General features: G+C 39.5%; 1 protein-coding gene across 1 annotated transcript in view; it reads right to left on the bottom strand.

Annotated features, from left to right (window-relative positions):
• The window catches only part of LOC115108179 (3',5'-cyclic-AMP phosphodiesterase 4D-like), a 182,488-nt gene that overhangs the window by 123,676 nt on the left and 42,571 nt on the right, over positions 1 to 16,241 (bottom strand). Inside the window, exon 6 of the mRNA XM_029632231.2 lies at positions 1,125 to 1,327. Within this exon, the coding sequence (XP_029488091.1) occupies positions 1,125 to 1,327 (203 nt within the window). The remainder of the gene's footprint in view (positions 1 to 1,124; positions 1,328 to 16,241) is intronic.

The raw sequence follows: 16,241 nt of genomic DNA, 5'->3' as shown, positions 1-16,241 counted from the left end.
GATCAAACAGGAAAAGCGTCAACAGGACTAAGATCGAATCCTACTACACCGGCTCTGATGCTCGTCGGACATGTCAGGGCTTACAAACTACCATCGATTACAAACGGAAAGCCAGCCGCAAGCTTCCAAGTGATGTGAGCCTACTAGATGACCTAAATGTCTTCTATTCTCACTTCAAGGCAAGAAACACTGAACCATGCATGAGAGCAAACAGCTGTTCCGGACGACTGTATGATCACGCTCTCCGTAGCTGATATGAGTAAGACCTTTAAAAAGGTTCACATTCTGACGGATTAACAGTACACCAAGGTAAAATATCTAAATGACTATCGCCCCGTAGCACTCACATCTGTAGCCATGAGATGCTTTAAAAGGCTGGTCTTAGCTCACATCAACACCATCATCCAAGAGCCACAGGTGACGAAATCTCTATTGCACTGCCCTATACCACCTGGACAACTAAATCATAAACAACAGAGTAGGCTAATAGGTCCTTTAGTTGTGGGGTTATGCCCAGGTAGAACAATCTGTCTAATCTATACTTCCATATTTCCAATTCCTATTCTTGAAGATCAAGGGGTATTAAATTAATTGGAATGACTGGAAATCTGACAGACTTAGCTTTTAATGTAAATATATAACAATTCATATAATTATCTGTAGTAGAAAGCAATTGGTTAAAAGAAGCCTACATAACCAACCCATAAAGTAAAATGCAACATCAATTTATGGCCAGTAAACTCTAACATTGATTTATCCTGCAATAGATGTCATTCAATTGGTAATATTCATTTTTGTCTTCTTCTAACGACTCTTAATGGGAAAGTAATCTAAAATTAACTGAAAGTAAGCTAATTACAATACTGAGTTTGATAATCAAAAATTTACATTACTGATTACAATTCTGGACAGGTAACTAGCAACTAACGGATTACATTTAGAAAGTAAACTACCCAACCCTGAGATTGTGAGTACTCGAGTGACAGAGTGAGAAATAAAGAGAGGCAGCTCTCGACAGAGCGAGTGTTTCTAATGAAATGAGAGAGAACGAAAAGCAAAAGAGATGGAAACAGACAGAGCATTACAGAGACATAGTTGAAAGAGTAACAAGCTGCTCCACTGACTTGGAGTTGTTGATGGTCTCCAGGCTCGTGGCAGCCACGCTGGCAAGGGCATTCCTGTAGAGGGCCTCCAGGTCCAGCAGCCTGCGGTGGTCCTGGGTGTGGGTGGAGTGGCGCTGAGACAGTGGGGGCAGCAGTATTGTCCCTGAGAAACGCCGCCGCACTGCATAGCTGAGGTTGGCCGTGAGTAGAGAGTCCCTCAGACTCTGTGGAGGAAACCAAATACAATCAGAGGACAGGTATTCTGATCAATTATAAAATCATTTTAGAAATGATTTTTCTATTGACATTTCTGTCCACAAGGGATATTATTTAGCTAAGTTTCAGGAAAAGCAATCACTTAGATTTTTCTTTTATTGTTGAGTAAAATGTGAAGGGAATTCTATGAACTCTATGAATATCTACATGTGGTGGGAAAACTTGAGACAGAAGTAATACCTTGTCCAGGATATCAATGTTGTTGCATTTATGAGAAGCTAAAACTTATGAAAAGCTAAAATGTCATTTCTTTGGACCACAAAGTAATACAATTCTCAATGTAAGATCTTCCGCAGCTAGGTTACAGCGTCCTGACAAATAGCATGACGACACTCAGACACTAAACAATGGATTCTCACAACAGGGCAATGACTGCAAGGGTTAAATGTATCAACTCAACTGGAACCAGTGAATGTAACAGGCCTCTGTGTATACATGTGGGACAACAAGGCTCAGAGAATGAGTTGATGTGATGTGTCAGACCATTTCAAAAGTGTGACATAAGTTCAACACAAAAAGCCTCACTCATGAACACATCTTCACCCAATGCCAAAAACACAATTACCAGAGTGACAAAGTGGACTCAGCTCAATACATATATTTCCTAATTATTGAGGGCACTAACCAAAACCATGCTTGACTGGTCTCCTTGTGTTCTAAGGAGTGACAATTCAGAGACCGGACGAGTATTGATTCCTGCCTTGTTGTTAACACCTGAGGCCTGATTCGTTAACTGCCTTAAGCCTGGCATTAATCAAGTTTCACATAAATGAAGGGTTTCAAAGTGAAGTCAAGCCATCTGTGTGAGTTTGTGGTGTACCCATTTAGATTTTTTTTTTGTCCAAAAAGTTACATATTGCAGCTTTAAAGTGGTAATTGATATTTAATATGTGTTTGATGAGTTCGATACAATTCCATTTATTCCGTTCCAGCCAATACTATGAGCCCTTCCTCCCCAATTAAGGTGCCACCAACCTCCTGTGCTAAACAGTGCATGGGTTAAATTGGCTGGTGTGAAGTAGCCTGCCAGAATATACTACTGCGCCATCTGGATATATTTTTACCTGGTGTTATTTTGAGCCTGTGGTTGCAAAAAGGGAACATACGGAGGGGAAATACATAGATATTTCTAATTCAGTATATTCTTGCTTTGAGAAGTTGAGATTGGTTGCAATTAAAATTATTAGAATGAAAAACAAAGCACTTTCTTCTGAAACGCGTCAGTCTATTCTTCTTCTGAGAAATGAAGGCTATTCCATGCGAGAAATTGTCAAGAAACTGAAGATCTCGTACAACGCTGTGTACAGCTCTCTTCACAGAACAGCGCAAACTGTCTCTAACCAGACTAGAAAGAGGAATGGGAGGCCCTGGTGCACAACTGAGCAAGAGGACAACTGACATTAGTGTCTAGTTTGAGAAACAGAAGCCTCAAGTCCTCAACTGGCAGCTTCATGAAATAGGACCCGCAAAACACCAGTCTCAACGTCAACAGTGAAGAGGAGACTCTGGGACGCTGGCCTTCTAGGCAGAGTTTCTCTGTCCAGTGTCTGTTTTTTTGCCCATCTTAATCTTTTCTTTTTATTGGCCAGTCTAAGATATGGCTTTTTCTTTGCAACTCTGCAAAACTCTAAAACAAATTTGAATGACTCCAACCTAAGCGTATGTAAACTTCCGACTTCAACTGTATATTTTTGTCTTCCCTACCATCCCATCCTCTTCCTTTTCCTACACACAATCAAGATAAAATGTTGGATTTCAAATAATTAATTTGTATTGCCTGCATTTCGGAACATACATCAACGTCAGACAATTGTCCACAAAGTACAAGAATATATATTTTTAAAAATGTAAATAGCACCCCGAAACAAATCCATATTGTTTATGTGTTATTTCATAAGATAAACAATCCTATCTTGTGAAATCTTCAAATGGATTTATATTATTTCATGAACCCAACAGTCCAAACATCAGACTAAAGCCTCAGCTGAACTTGATGTTCACACTCAGATTGCAATCTGATCAAAACAAAGCATGAGAGCGTGTGACACTGTCGTAAGTTGTATTAACACAGATACAGTTGAAGTCAGAAGTTTACATACACTTAGGTTGGAGTCATTAAAACTTGTTTTTCAACCACTCCACAAATTTATTGTTAATTAACTAACTATAGATTTGGAAAGTCGATTAGGACATCTACTTTGTGCATGACACAAGCAATTTTTCAAAAAAAAAATTACAGACAGAATATTTCACCTGTATCACAATTCCAGTGGGTCAGAAGTTTACATACACTAAATTGACTGTGCCTTTAAACAGCTTGGAAAATTCCAGATAAGGAAGTCATGGCTTTAGATGCTCCTGATAGGCTAATTGACATAATTTGAGTCAATTGGAGGTGTACCTGTGGATGTATTTCAAGGTCTACCTTCAAACTCAGTGCCTCTTTGCTTGATATCATGAGAAAATCAAAAGAAATCAGCCAAGACTTACATACAGAGGAGGAACTTTTGAAGCAATCCAATCTTTTCAGTCTGGAAAAACACCAGGGCTCAATGGTATACCAGTAGAGGTATTATCATACCTTCTTTGTTGTACTCAAAGATCCATTATTAGCATGTTTTAATTACTCCTATAAAAGTGGTATACTTTTAGGTACTCAACAAGAAGGTCTGATTTAAATACTACTGAAACAGGAGCCAGGTGGTAAGTATAAAGATCTAATTCATTTAAGGCTTCTTACAGTTCAATGTTGTGATGCAGAAATCCTGACCAAATGCAGATGTTGTTTTACATGGAAGATATATTGTAGATAATGGACAACAATTACTTGAAACAATTGAACATTATGAAACATCAAAAGACACCAGGCCTGGTCTTCATAGCAGATTTTGAAAAGGCGTTTGATAAAGTACGACTCTAATTTATATATAAATGCCTGGATTACTTAAATTTCGGTGAATCTCTTACACAATGGGTTAAAGTTATGTACAGCAACCCCAGGTGTAAAACAGTAAATAATGGTTACTTGTCAGAACGTATTGAGCTTTTACAGAGGAGTAAAACAAGGCTGTCCGTTGTCTCCATATCTATGTATTATGGCCATTCAAATGCTAGCTATTAAATAAGAAAAAACTTGAGTCATCGGCATACATTGACACTATTGTTTTTATCCCCTGGATTTCTAACCCTTGGATGTTCTTGTTGGATCTAAAGTCCGTAATCTGGATCCCTGCACATCCTTATTGAAGATCTTGATCACTTTTCTAGCCTCTCTGGACTAAAACCCAATTATGACAAGTGTACCATATTACGTATTGGATCATTAAAAGAGTGTTTACACTACCTTGTAGTTTACCAATAAAATGGGTGGATGGTGAAGTAGACATACTTAGTATTCATAGCTCAAAAAACATAAATTAACTTACCACAATCAATTTCAATAGAAAGTTAGCAAAAATAGATTCTGCAACCATGGAGAGGTAAATACTTGTCTATTTATGGAAACATCACATTTACTTTTTTTATGAGAGAAAAATGTTATTTTATTTGGAATGCTAAGCCAGACAAAATTAAACATGCTTATTTACAGTTGAAGTCGGAAGTTTACATACACTTAGGTTGGAGTCATTAAAACTCGTTTTTCAACCACTCCACAAATTTCTTGTTGAAAAAACTATAGTTTTGGCAAGTCGGTTCGGACATCTAGTCATTTTGCCAACAATTGTTTACAGACAGATTATTTCACTTATAATTCACAGTATCACAATTCCAGTTGGTCAGAAGTTTACATACACTAAGTTGACTGTGCTTTTAAATAGCTTGGAAAATTCCAGATAATGATGTCATGGCTTTAGAAGCTTCTGAAAGGCTAAATGACATCAATTGAGTCAAGAAATCAGCCAAGACCTCAGAAAAAAATGGTATACCTCCACAAGTCTGGTTCATCCTTGGGAGCAATTTCTAAACGCCTGAAGGTACCACGTTCATCTGTACAAACAATAGTACGCAAGTATAAATACCATGGGACCATGCAGCCGTCATACCTCCCAGGAAGGAGACGCGTCCTGTCTCCTAGATATTAATGTACTTTGGTGCGAAAAGTGTCAATAAATCCCAGAACAACAGCAAAGGACCTTGTGAAGATGCTGGAAGAAACAATACAAAACTATCTATATCCACAGTAAAACAAGTCCTATATCGACATAACCTGAAAGGCCCCTCAGCAAGGACGAAGCCACTGCTCCAAAACCATAATAAAAAAAGCCATACTACGGTTTGCAACTGTACATGGGGACAAAGATCGTACTTTTTGGAGAAATGTCCTCTGGTCTGATGAAACAAAAATAGAACTGTTTGGCCATAAAAGGGGGAGGCTTGCATGCCGAAGAACACCATCTCAACCAGGAAGAACAGGGGTGGCAGCATCATGTTGTGGGGGTGCTTTGCTGCAGGAGGGACTGGTGCACTTCACAAAATAGATGGCATCATGAGGAGGACAATTATGTGGATATATTGAAGCAACATCTCAAGACATCAGTCAGGAAGTTAAACCTTGGACGCAAATGGGTCTTCCAAAATGGACAATGACCCCAAGCATACTTCCAAAGTTGTGGCAAAATGGCTTAAGGACAACAAAGTCAAGGTATTGGAGTGGCCATCACAAAGCCCTGACCTCAATCCTATAGAAAATCTGTGGGTAGAACTGAAAAAGCGTGTGTGAGCAAGGAGGCCTATAAACCTGACTCAGTTACACCAGCTCTGTTTGGAGGAATGGGCCAAAATTTACCCAACTTATTGTGGGATGCTTGTGGAAGGCTACCCGAAACGTTTGACCCAAGTTAAACAATTTGAAGGCAATTCTACCAAATACTAATTGAGTGTATGTGAACTTCTGACCCACTGGGAATGTGATGAAAGAAATCATTCTCTCTACTATTATTCTGACATTTCACATTCTTAAAATAAAGTGGTGATCCTAACTGACCTAAAACAGAGAATATTTACTAGGAATTGTCAGGAATTGTGAAACTGAGTTTAAATGTATTTGGCTAAGGTGTATGTAAATTTACGACTTCAAATGTATGTCTCCCAGACAGTGCCAGAGCACTGAACAAAAATATAGATGCAACATGTAAAGTGTTGGTTTCATGAGTCGAAATAAAAGATCTCAGAAATGTTCCATAGGCAAACAAATATTTAGCTAAACAATCCAGTGCCCCAAGCAGTCTCTTGCTCCAATGCTTGTCCACTTATGGACGTAAACACCTGTGAGCAGTCCCCAAGAGCCAACATAAATGGATAGGGTTTTGGTCATCGCCATGTTGGTCCCAACCTGTCAGATAGAAATCACTCGATTTTAGAATGAGGACTTTTACAAATCATGGACTATAACAATTTACACATCAATATAAGAACCCAATCCTAGTTTGATGCCTACATTTTCCATTCATTTGGAGCTGAGGCTCATTTACACCATGTCTTGGAGTGTGCAGTTCACCGATTTTGGAATGCTGTTCCTGTCATTCAAGGTTTACAAATGATATCATCTAATTTTCCAACAATCTCCATATGCCTATCTGCGTACAGGCTGCAAGTCAATTAAGAACTTTCTGGTCTTTTGGAAGCTGGGTCAGAATTCATCCTGCCAATCTTGTAGACTGGTGTTGGGAGGACCACTGTCAAAAGTCTTAAAGCGATGTCACATTGTGTATCTGGAGAGAAGAATGTTTAGTGAATAACTTGATTGTTTCAAACAAAAAAATGAATGAGCATATGAGGTTCCACCAGCAGGGCTATTTCAAACTATACCTGCAATTCAAAGAGAAAATCTTGGGCCTGCTTCTCTCAGTTGTCGAAGCAAAGTTTTTTTGTCCTTTAAGACCGCAATCCAGTTCTCAGCGAGTTTCCCCGAGCAGTCTGGGTTTAAAACGGAAAAGTCCTGGGCCATCTGTAGTAAAGCAGACAAACAATTTATTTTCCATTACAGTTAGTCATTAGCTTGGCTAACACCTAACTCTCTAAGTCCTCCTGACCTCAGTCTGGAATGGCTCTTTGATGTTGTCGGCACAATGCGTCAATAATGAAGGGAGCTGTGATTTTACTTATTGGCTCTCCACTGTGTCTTTCTCACACAAACACCAACAGCCACAGTCGGCCCCCGAGCGCTGCCCCATTCTATAACAATGGTTGGATTTTCAAATCCAAACAATGAGAGGTCTGAGAGATCTCAACCTGAGGAAAAAAAACATTTGAGAGAACCAATCAAATCCTATTGCACAATTAATTTAATTTAGAATTAATTTAATAGTTTGTGCTCAATACACTGTCAAATGTGGGCAGCCCAGATGACCGAGTGAAGATCAACATCCGGCCAGAAAAACCAAGCAGCGGAATACATGAAATAGACCGCAATCCAGATGGCTCAGAGGACCAGACAGAATGGGGACAGTCGAGAGTCCAAGAGTATCCTAGTCTGCTGGATAGAACCCCACAGTGGAGGTGTCATAATACCAATAAAACCTAGTGGTCAAACAAGGAAATGGTTCCAATCATTTTTTCCACCTTTCATTTTTCCCCATAGGGGATTTTAGAAACACTTAAAATAAGGGCGGTGTTTTGTGTAGGCTTACCCTGGCGTGCTGTTTTGATAACCATGTAAATCTCTCTAGGACAAGGTGACTATTTACTCCCTAAAAAGGAAACACTAATTAGCTGCTAATGTGGCTATTATAAAAGAGAACTACAATACTGGTTTGCAAATATGTCAGATAGAAATGTGGAGGAGCTTGCAGGGATTTGTAGTCTTGCATGACATCTACTTTGATGCTAATTAACATTTTAGAATTGGAGTAAATAGAGAAGAATATATTGATAAGTCACTTTGGCCAAGAGAGATTTACATGTCACGCAAGAGTAAGCCCACACAAAACACAGCCCTTATTTTAGGTGTTTCTAAAATACCCTATCGGAAAATGGAATGGTGGAAAAACGATTGGAACCATTTCCTTGTTTAACCGCTAGGTTTTATAGGTATTATGACACCTCCACTGTGGGGCTCTATCCAGCAGACGAGGATGCTCTCGGGCTATCTCAACTGTCTTGGCCCCATTCTGACTGGTCCTCTGAGCCCTCTGGATTGCGGTCTATTTAAAGTACTCTGCAACTTGGATTGCCGGCCAGATGTTGTTCTTCACCCACTCGGTCAGCTGGGCTGCACTCTCACATTTGACAATGTTTTGAGCACAAAGCATTAAATTAATTATAAATGAATTTTTAAACAATCAGTTTTCAAAATAAACAACTTGTACCTAGCAAGATCTGGCTACTGCTCAAGCTTGGTGTGTCGCTTTGTGTGTCTACAGTCCTATGTATTCACGTGTGTGCCGAGGACCTCCACTTATGTATAAAAAAGGTGGCGTTTACAGAATACTCACTGCGTTAGTCTTTCATGTTCTGCTTTAACTTCAGGCTATAGTCGAGTCGTCCAAAAGCAAGAGCATTTCCTTGTCTATCTCCTCCGTTGCAGAGGAGAAAGGGGGTACCTAGTCGGTTGTACAACTGAATTCATTCATCCAAAATGTGTCTAATGCAATTAACCCAACCCCTCTAAATCAGAGAAGTGAGGGTAGGGTGCTTTTAATTTGACAGCCACGTCTTCGGTGCCTGACCTCTGCATTTAAGTACATAAATAAAAACATGTTAGAAACATCGCTAGCTAGTTTTAACCTTTCTAGGGCAGGCGTTCCGCTAGCGGAACCCCTCGACAACATTCCGCTGAAAAGGCAGCGTGCGAAATTCAAAAATATTTTTGAGAAATATGTCACTTTCACACATTACAAGTCCAATACAGCAAATGAAAGAAACTTCTTGTTAATCTACCCATCGTGTCCGATTTCAAAAATGCTTTACAGCGAAAGCACATATGATTGTTAGATCACCGCCAAGTCAGAAAAACACACAGCCATCTTTCCAGCCAAACATAGGAGTTACAAAAAGCAAAAATATAGATACAATTAATCACTAAACTTTGATCTTCATCAGATGACACTCATAGGACATCATGTTACACAATACATGTATGTTTTGTTCGATAATGTGCATATTTATATCCAAAAATCTCAGTTTACATTGTCGCGTTACGTGCAGTAATGTTTTGATTCCAAAACATCCGGTGATATTGCAGAAATACTCATAATAAACATTGATAAAAGATACAAGTGTTATTCACAGAATTAAAGATAGACTTCTCCTTAATGCAACCGCTGTGTCAGATTTTAAGAAAGCTTTACGGAAAAAGCATAATCTGAGAACGGCGCTCAGAGCCCAATTTAGCCAGAGAAATATCCGCCATTTGAGTCAACAGAAGTTAAAAATTACAACAGAAATATTCACTTACCTTTGATGATCTTCATCAGAAGGCACTCCCAGGAATCCCAGTTCGACAATAAATGATTGATTTGTTCCATAAAGTCCATCATTTATGCCCAAATAGCCACTTGTTGTTAGCGTGTTCAGCCCAGTAATCCATCTTCATGAGGCGTGAGCACTTCGTCCAGACAAAAACTCGAAAAGTTCCTTTACAGGTCGTAGAAACAAGTCAAACGATGTATGGAATCAATCTTTAGGATGTTTTTAACATAAATCATCAATAAGGTTCCAACCGGAGAATTCCTATGTCTGAAGAAAAGCACTGGAACGAGAGCTAACTCTCTCGTGACTGCGCGTCATGAGACCAAGGCACTCTGCCAGACCACTGACTCAAACAGGTCTCATGAGCCCCTCCTTTATACTAGAATTCTCAAACAAGTTTCTAAAGACGGATGACATCTAGTGGAAGCCGTAGGAAGTGAAACTTACTCCATAGACAGTGTATTCATTCGGTAGGCCAAGCTTTGAAAAACTACAAACCTCAGATTTTTCTCAGGTTTTCGCCTGCCATAGGAGTTATGTTATACCCACAGACATCATTCAAACAGTTTTAGGAACTTCAGAGTTATCTATCCAATACTAATAATAATATGCATATATTAGCATCTGGGACAGAGTAGGAGGCAGTTCACTTTGGGCACGCTATTCATCCAAAAGTGAAAATGCTGCCCCCTATCCCAAAAAGGATTTATACTAACTTGGCTACATGAAATTTAAGGTCAATTCTAACATTAGATAGCTAAAATAATTTGCACAACTAAAGCTGCCACTGTTAGAAACCATTGAAAACCAGTACAGTAATGCTAGCTAACTCAATCAATCACCATGCAAGCATGAGATAAACCTGCCAAATAGCTTGGTTAAATTAACCCAGACAGAGAATAAGTAAAGTCTAGCTATGGTAACTTAGCTAGCCAGCCATCTAAGTTAACGTTAGTGAGTGAAACAGTATACGACACAGTCCAGAAAGTGTCCGACTTAGATAGCTAGCTAAGCTACAATTACTGATATAGTTAGCTAGCTAGCCAAACGTCAACAAAAAAAGTACATTTAGCTATATTCTGTGACAACACTCCAGTAACCTAACATCGCAAGCATGGTCGCGGGGTTAAACATTAGCTAGTTAGTAAACGTAACCACAGCCAGCGATATTAGCATAGACATTGTCTAGTTAGCGCTCAATCTAACATTAGCTAGCTAAATAATTATGATAGGACAACCTAATTAACCTGACTGACCATCAAATTCAAAATATGTAACGATTGTTACTTACCGTTTTCAGTCTGCCAGAACACCCTTAGGTTAGTCTAACATTAATCATTTTCCCCTCAGTCAGTCATTAAGTCGCACTAGAAGACAGTTGCTCATGTTCTGGTGGACTTCATGCGCTGGTGGCGGGAGAATTAACCCATTGGTTGGGTCAAATATCCATAATGCATTGTTTAGTGTTGTGTAGTGGCTTTGCTGGGATGCATGTATAAAAAAAAAAAAGTTTGCCCCACCAAGATTTACATGCTAAAATCAAAACTTCCATAACTCAACCTTAAAAAAACACACTTTTTTGGAGCAATAAATGAGCGTATTATGAGTGCACCACAAACTACTTCCAGGATGTTGATGCATCCTCCTCCCAGCCTCCTCCAACACCACAGGTAGGGGAAGGGCATCCATCTGCAAAAGTGAAGTTTTGCTTTGACCTCATATCAACTCATATTGTTGCTACCTTAGTTGTTGTGCTAGCTAACATTCTACTGAACCATGACACTAGCATTTTGACATAGATATTGGTATTCAGACTGCAATGTATCCACAAATAAATATGTGTTTAGGCAAATCAGTTTGGTAGCTACCTATCACATTAATTGTGCAAAAATATAATAGCTAACATTAGCTAGCTAAACGCTAGCCAGTAAGTGGTGCTGACAGATTGAAATTGGTATCAACAAAAAGAGTTTCACTCTATCCCATAAAACATGACATTGCCATCTAGGCATCATTTAGCTAATAAAATGTTAAAGTTTATTAGGACGTTTAATTAATAAGTTAGACACTCACCGGACAGTATTTGTAGGTAGCTACTGTAGCTAGATAGCTTGGTTTCCATTTTTCAATAGATGTTTCTAATCCCCCGGATTTGTCATCAATGGTTACGGGTTTTGGAACTTGTTGCCACAGATTAAAATTGAATCTTGAAAGAATTCTCTGCCAGGTTTGCTGCATACTCACCATTAGCGTCAAACATTTGCAAACTTACAGTAGGGCAACATTTTGTGGCACACTATTTAGTTTGCAGGAAATTTGCCACAAACTAGCAGGAAGTTTTCCGCAACAAATTCATTTTTGTAATTTTCTCATAGGAAGTTATTATAGTCCACAAAGAGCTAAAAGTCAGTATTTGGACTATGCGTGTGAAATGTTCGATTATGTTATATCAACAGAAAAGGTATATTTTCTGGGTAACCTAAATATTGACTGCTTGTCATCAAGCTATCCACTCAAAAATAAGCTTTTTTGCATTGTTTGCTGTTTTCTTCTCTTTTTTGTGTTCATTCTCTTGGTTGTTGGTGCATTGAGGTGGGGGTTCTTGGGGCTGGGGAATAATTGTATTTTTTATTCTCGTGGGCGGGGGACTGTGGGAGGGGTCTTGAATGGTTGAGGGGCTATTGGGGAACTTGGAGGGTTCAGGTTCACGTTTTTTTGGCCTGGTGGTAGATCGGTCAATGTGCCCTTGACCAGGGCATTGACCCTGGATGCTTCTGTGTGTCGCTCTGAATGGGAATCTGTTGGATGACGGGTATGATGTGGATGTTGAGTGGCTTCACTGCAAGTATATTGTATGTTTCGAATATTCAATAAATGTAAAAATACATTTTAATAAAGAAGCTTCAAGCTGTAACCGATACTTGCAATCTGGTTCAGGTTATCAGTCAACCTACCAGGGTATTTACAAACAGAGAAGGAACTAAATCATCCACGTGCATTGATCACATCTTTACTAATGCTGCATAAATCTGCTCTTAAGCAGTATCCAAACCCATTGAATGTAGGGATCATAATAAACAGTGCCTTCGGAAAGTATTCAGACCATTTACTCAGTACTTTGTTGAAGCACCTTTGGCGGCGATTACAGCCTCAAGTCTTCTTGGGTATGATGCTACAAACTTGGCACACCTGTATTTGGAGAGTTTCTCCCATTCTTCTCTGCAGATCCTCTCAAGCTCTGTCAGGTTGGATAGGGATTGTTGCTAAACAGCTATTTTATGGTCTCTCCAGAGATATTTGATCGCTTCGACACAATCCTGTCTCGGAGCTCTATGGACAATTCCTTCGACCTCATTGCTTGGTTTTCGCTCTGACATGCACTGTCAACTGTGGGACCTTATATAGACAGATGTGTGCTTTTCCAAATCATGTCCAATCAATTGAAACACGAGCAATGTTTTTGCGCCTTCACTTGAAGAAACTTTCAAAGTTCTTGAAAGTTTCCAGATTGACTGATCTTCCCGTCTTAAGTAATGATGGACTGTTGTTTCTCTTTGCTTATTTGAGCTGTTCTTGCTGTAATATGGACTTGGTTTTTTACCAAATAGGGCTATCCTCTGTATTCCACTCGTAGCTTGTCACAACACAACCGATTGGCTCAAGCGCATAAAAGGAAAGAAATTCCACAAATGATATTTTAATAGGGCACATCTGTTAATTGAAATGCCTTGCAGGTGACTACCTCATGAAGTTGGTTGATAGAATGCCAAGAGTGTGCAAAGCTGTCATCAAGGCAAAAGGTGGCTACTTTGAAGAATCTCAAATATAAAATATATTTAATTTTTTTCAATACTTTATGAATCCGTATGAGTTATTTCATAGTTTTTTTTGTAAAGATAAATAAAATAAAATAAAAACACTTGAATGAGTAGGTATGTCCAAACTTTTGACTGGTACTGTACATAAAGAATTAAAGTAAAAAGCTCTGGCGTACCTGAAATTAAATTCTAAGTAAAAAAAAAAGCTAACTCGGCTCCATCCTTCATTAGGGCAAATGGCAAGTCAATAACAAAACCCTTTGATATTGCCAACCACTTTAATACGTTTTTTTTGTTGACAAGATTAGCAAATGTATGTATGACAAGCAAACAAACACTGAGCCTTCATATTCATGCATAATGGACCAAAAGAATGAAACACAAGCTCTGTAGTTTTGAGTTCTACAAACTGGGTGTGGAAGAGGAACAAATTATTGCTATCCATAAATGACATACCACCTGGTACCAACAACCTGGATGGTAAATTGCTCAGGTTGGCAGCGGAGTCCTGTTTGCCACATCTTCAATTTGAGCCTAGAAGACGGTGAGACCCTCAGGCCTGAAGAGGCAAAGGTCATACTGCTGCCCAAGAATAGCAGAGCACCATTTAATGGTTCAAACAGCTGACCAATCAGCCTGTTACCGGTGTTTAGCAAACTTTTGGAAAAAATAGTGTTTGACCAAATGTAAAGTTATTTGACAGAAAACAATCCAAACAGACTTTCAGCATCCTTACAGTAAAGGGAAAGGCTCTCAACATGCTCGGCACTGACACAAACGACTGATGATTGGCTGAAAGAAATAGATCGTAAGAAGATTGGGAAGCCGTTTTGTTAGACTTCAGTGCAGCTTTCGAAAGAATTGATCTTAACTAATTGCTGAAAAAAACCTAACTGTTATGGATTTGCATCCTCTGCCCTAAACCAAATCTAGATCTATTATTAATTAATGTGGCGATTGAGCAAGTGAAGGAGACTAAACTGCTGGGTGCAACCCTAGATAGCAAGCTCTCATAGTCAAAACATATAGACTCAATGGTTGCTAAAATGGGAAGAGGTCTATCCATGATAAGGCGTTGGTATGATTTCTTGACAGGTCCTAAAGGCCCCAGTTTTGTCACACCTTTACTACTGCCCAGTTGTGTGGTCATGTGCGGCAAAGAGGGAGATGGGTAAATTGCAGTTGGTCCAGAACAGAGCAGCACGTGTTGCATTTAGATGTACACAGAGGGCGAGTGACAGTCACATGCACGTCAATCTCTCCGGGCTCAAAGTTGAGGAGAGATTGACTGTATCACTATTGGTCTTCGTGCGAGGTGTTGAAGGTACGGAACTGTCTGTTCAAGCAGTTGGCACACAGTTCGGACACTCATCGGTACAACATAAGACATGCAATCAGAGGTCTCTCCACTGTCCCCAAGTCCAGAACAGAGGCTGGGAAATGCACAGTATTAAATAGTCATGACTACCGCAGGTAACTCAAGCTGGCAATAAAACCAGATAAAATAAATGATAAAAGAACACCTCACGGCGCAAAGGGGACTGTGAAGACACAGCCATTTGTATTGTAATTTGCACTGTATTATTTATTGTATAATAAGGTGGGAGATCTTGAACGAATCTTTGGCTTGTGCGAGCCGGAACAGCTCATAGGGCAGGAGCCATCTCCTGTTTCTGAAGCATGAGGCAGAAGCAGGAGATCATGTAGTATTATGCAGTGTTATGTCATTATTTTATGCATGTTTGTTTCCTTTTTGGACCACAGGAAGAGTAGTGTAATTGGGGATCCCAATAAATACTACTACTGTCACGCCTACTCCTGCTCCCTCCCTCCCTCCAGTGCTCGACGTTACCGGTCTACTAACTACAGGCCCTGGCAACTATGATTACCACACCTGCTCCCCATCATTATGGACATCTGGTCTTCATTTTCTCTGCGATTATTCCCCCTTTATTTAGCCCTCACTTGACACCAGTCATTAGGTAGTATTGTTTTCTCTCACGTTCAATACGCTTCTCATGTGTGTTCATCTGTTTCTTTTCATTATTAAACTCACCTTCTGCACCTGCTTCCTAACTCACGTTTACAACTACTAAAATACTACTTGCGAGTTCAGGGCAATAATAAGTATAAATAAACCATAAATAATATCTTCAACCCTCGACTCTTAACAATAATGATGAGCAGTGGCTGGGTTGTTATAAGATCATGGTTGAGAGTAGAGGACACAAGATGCTTTACAGTATGCCATTCTGTCTGTTCTTGTTACAGTGAATGTTTTGGCTCTGATAGAGACAGTGAGACTTCCCTTAATGCGCCAGCCGTGGCTTTGTGACAGCAGAGAGACTTAAAACCATGCGGGCCTACTGGGAAGAGCTATGCACACATTGGCACCGAGGACTGACTGTTCTCCCATATGCCCTGTACAAACAATACACACACCCTCTTACGAATACACAAGCACACACACAGTGTATTCGGAAAGTATTCAGACCCCTGGACTTTTCCCACATTTTGTTACTTTACAACCTTACTCTAAAATGGATTAACTAAATACAAATTCTCAATCTACACACAATACCCCATGATGGCTAAGTGAAAACAGGTTTTTAGAAATTGTTGCTAATTTATTAAA

This window comes from Oncorhynchus nerka, linkage group LG24 (assembly GCF_034236695.1).
Source record: "Oncorhynchus nerka isolate Pitt River linkage group LG24, Oner_Uvic_2.0, whole genome shotgun sequence".
In the NCBI taxonomy this organism is placed as follows: Eukaryota; Metazoa; Chordata; class Actinopteri; order Salmoniformes; family Salmonidae; genus Oncorhynchus; species Oncorhynchus nerka.
Note: the sequence above shows the minus strand (reverse complement) of the source record. Positions and strands in the feature narration are given on the sequence as shown.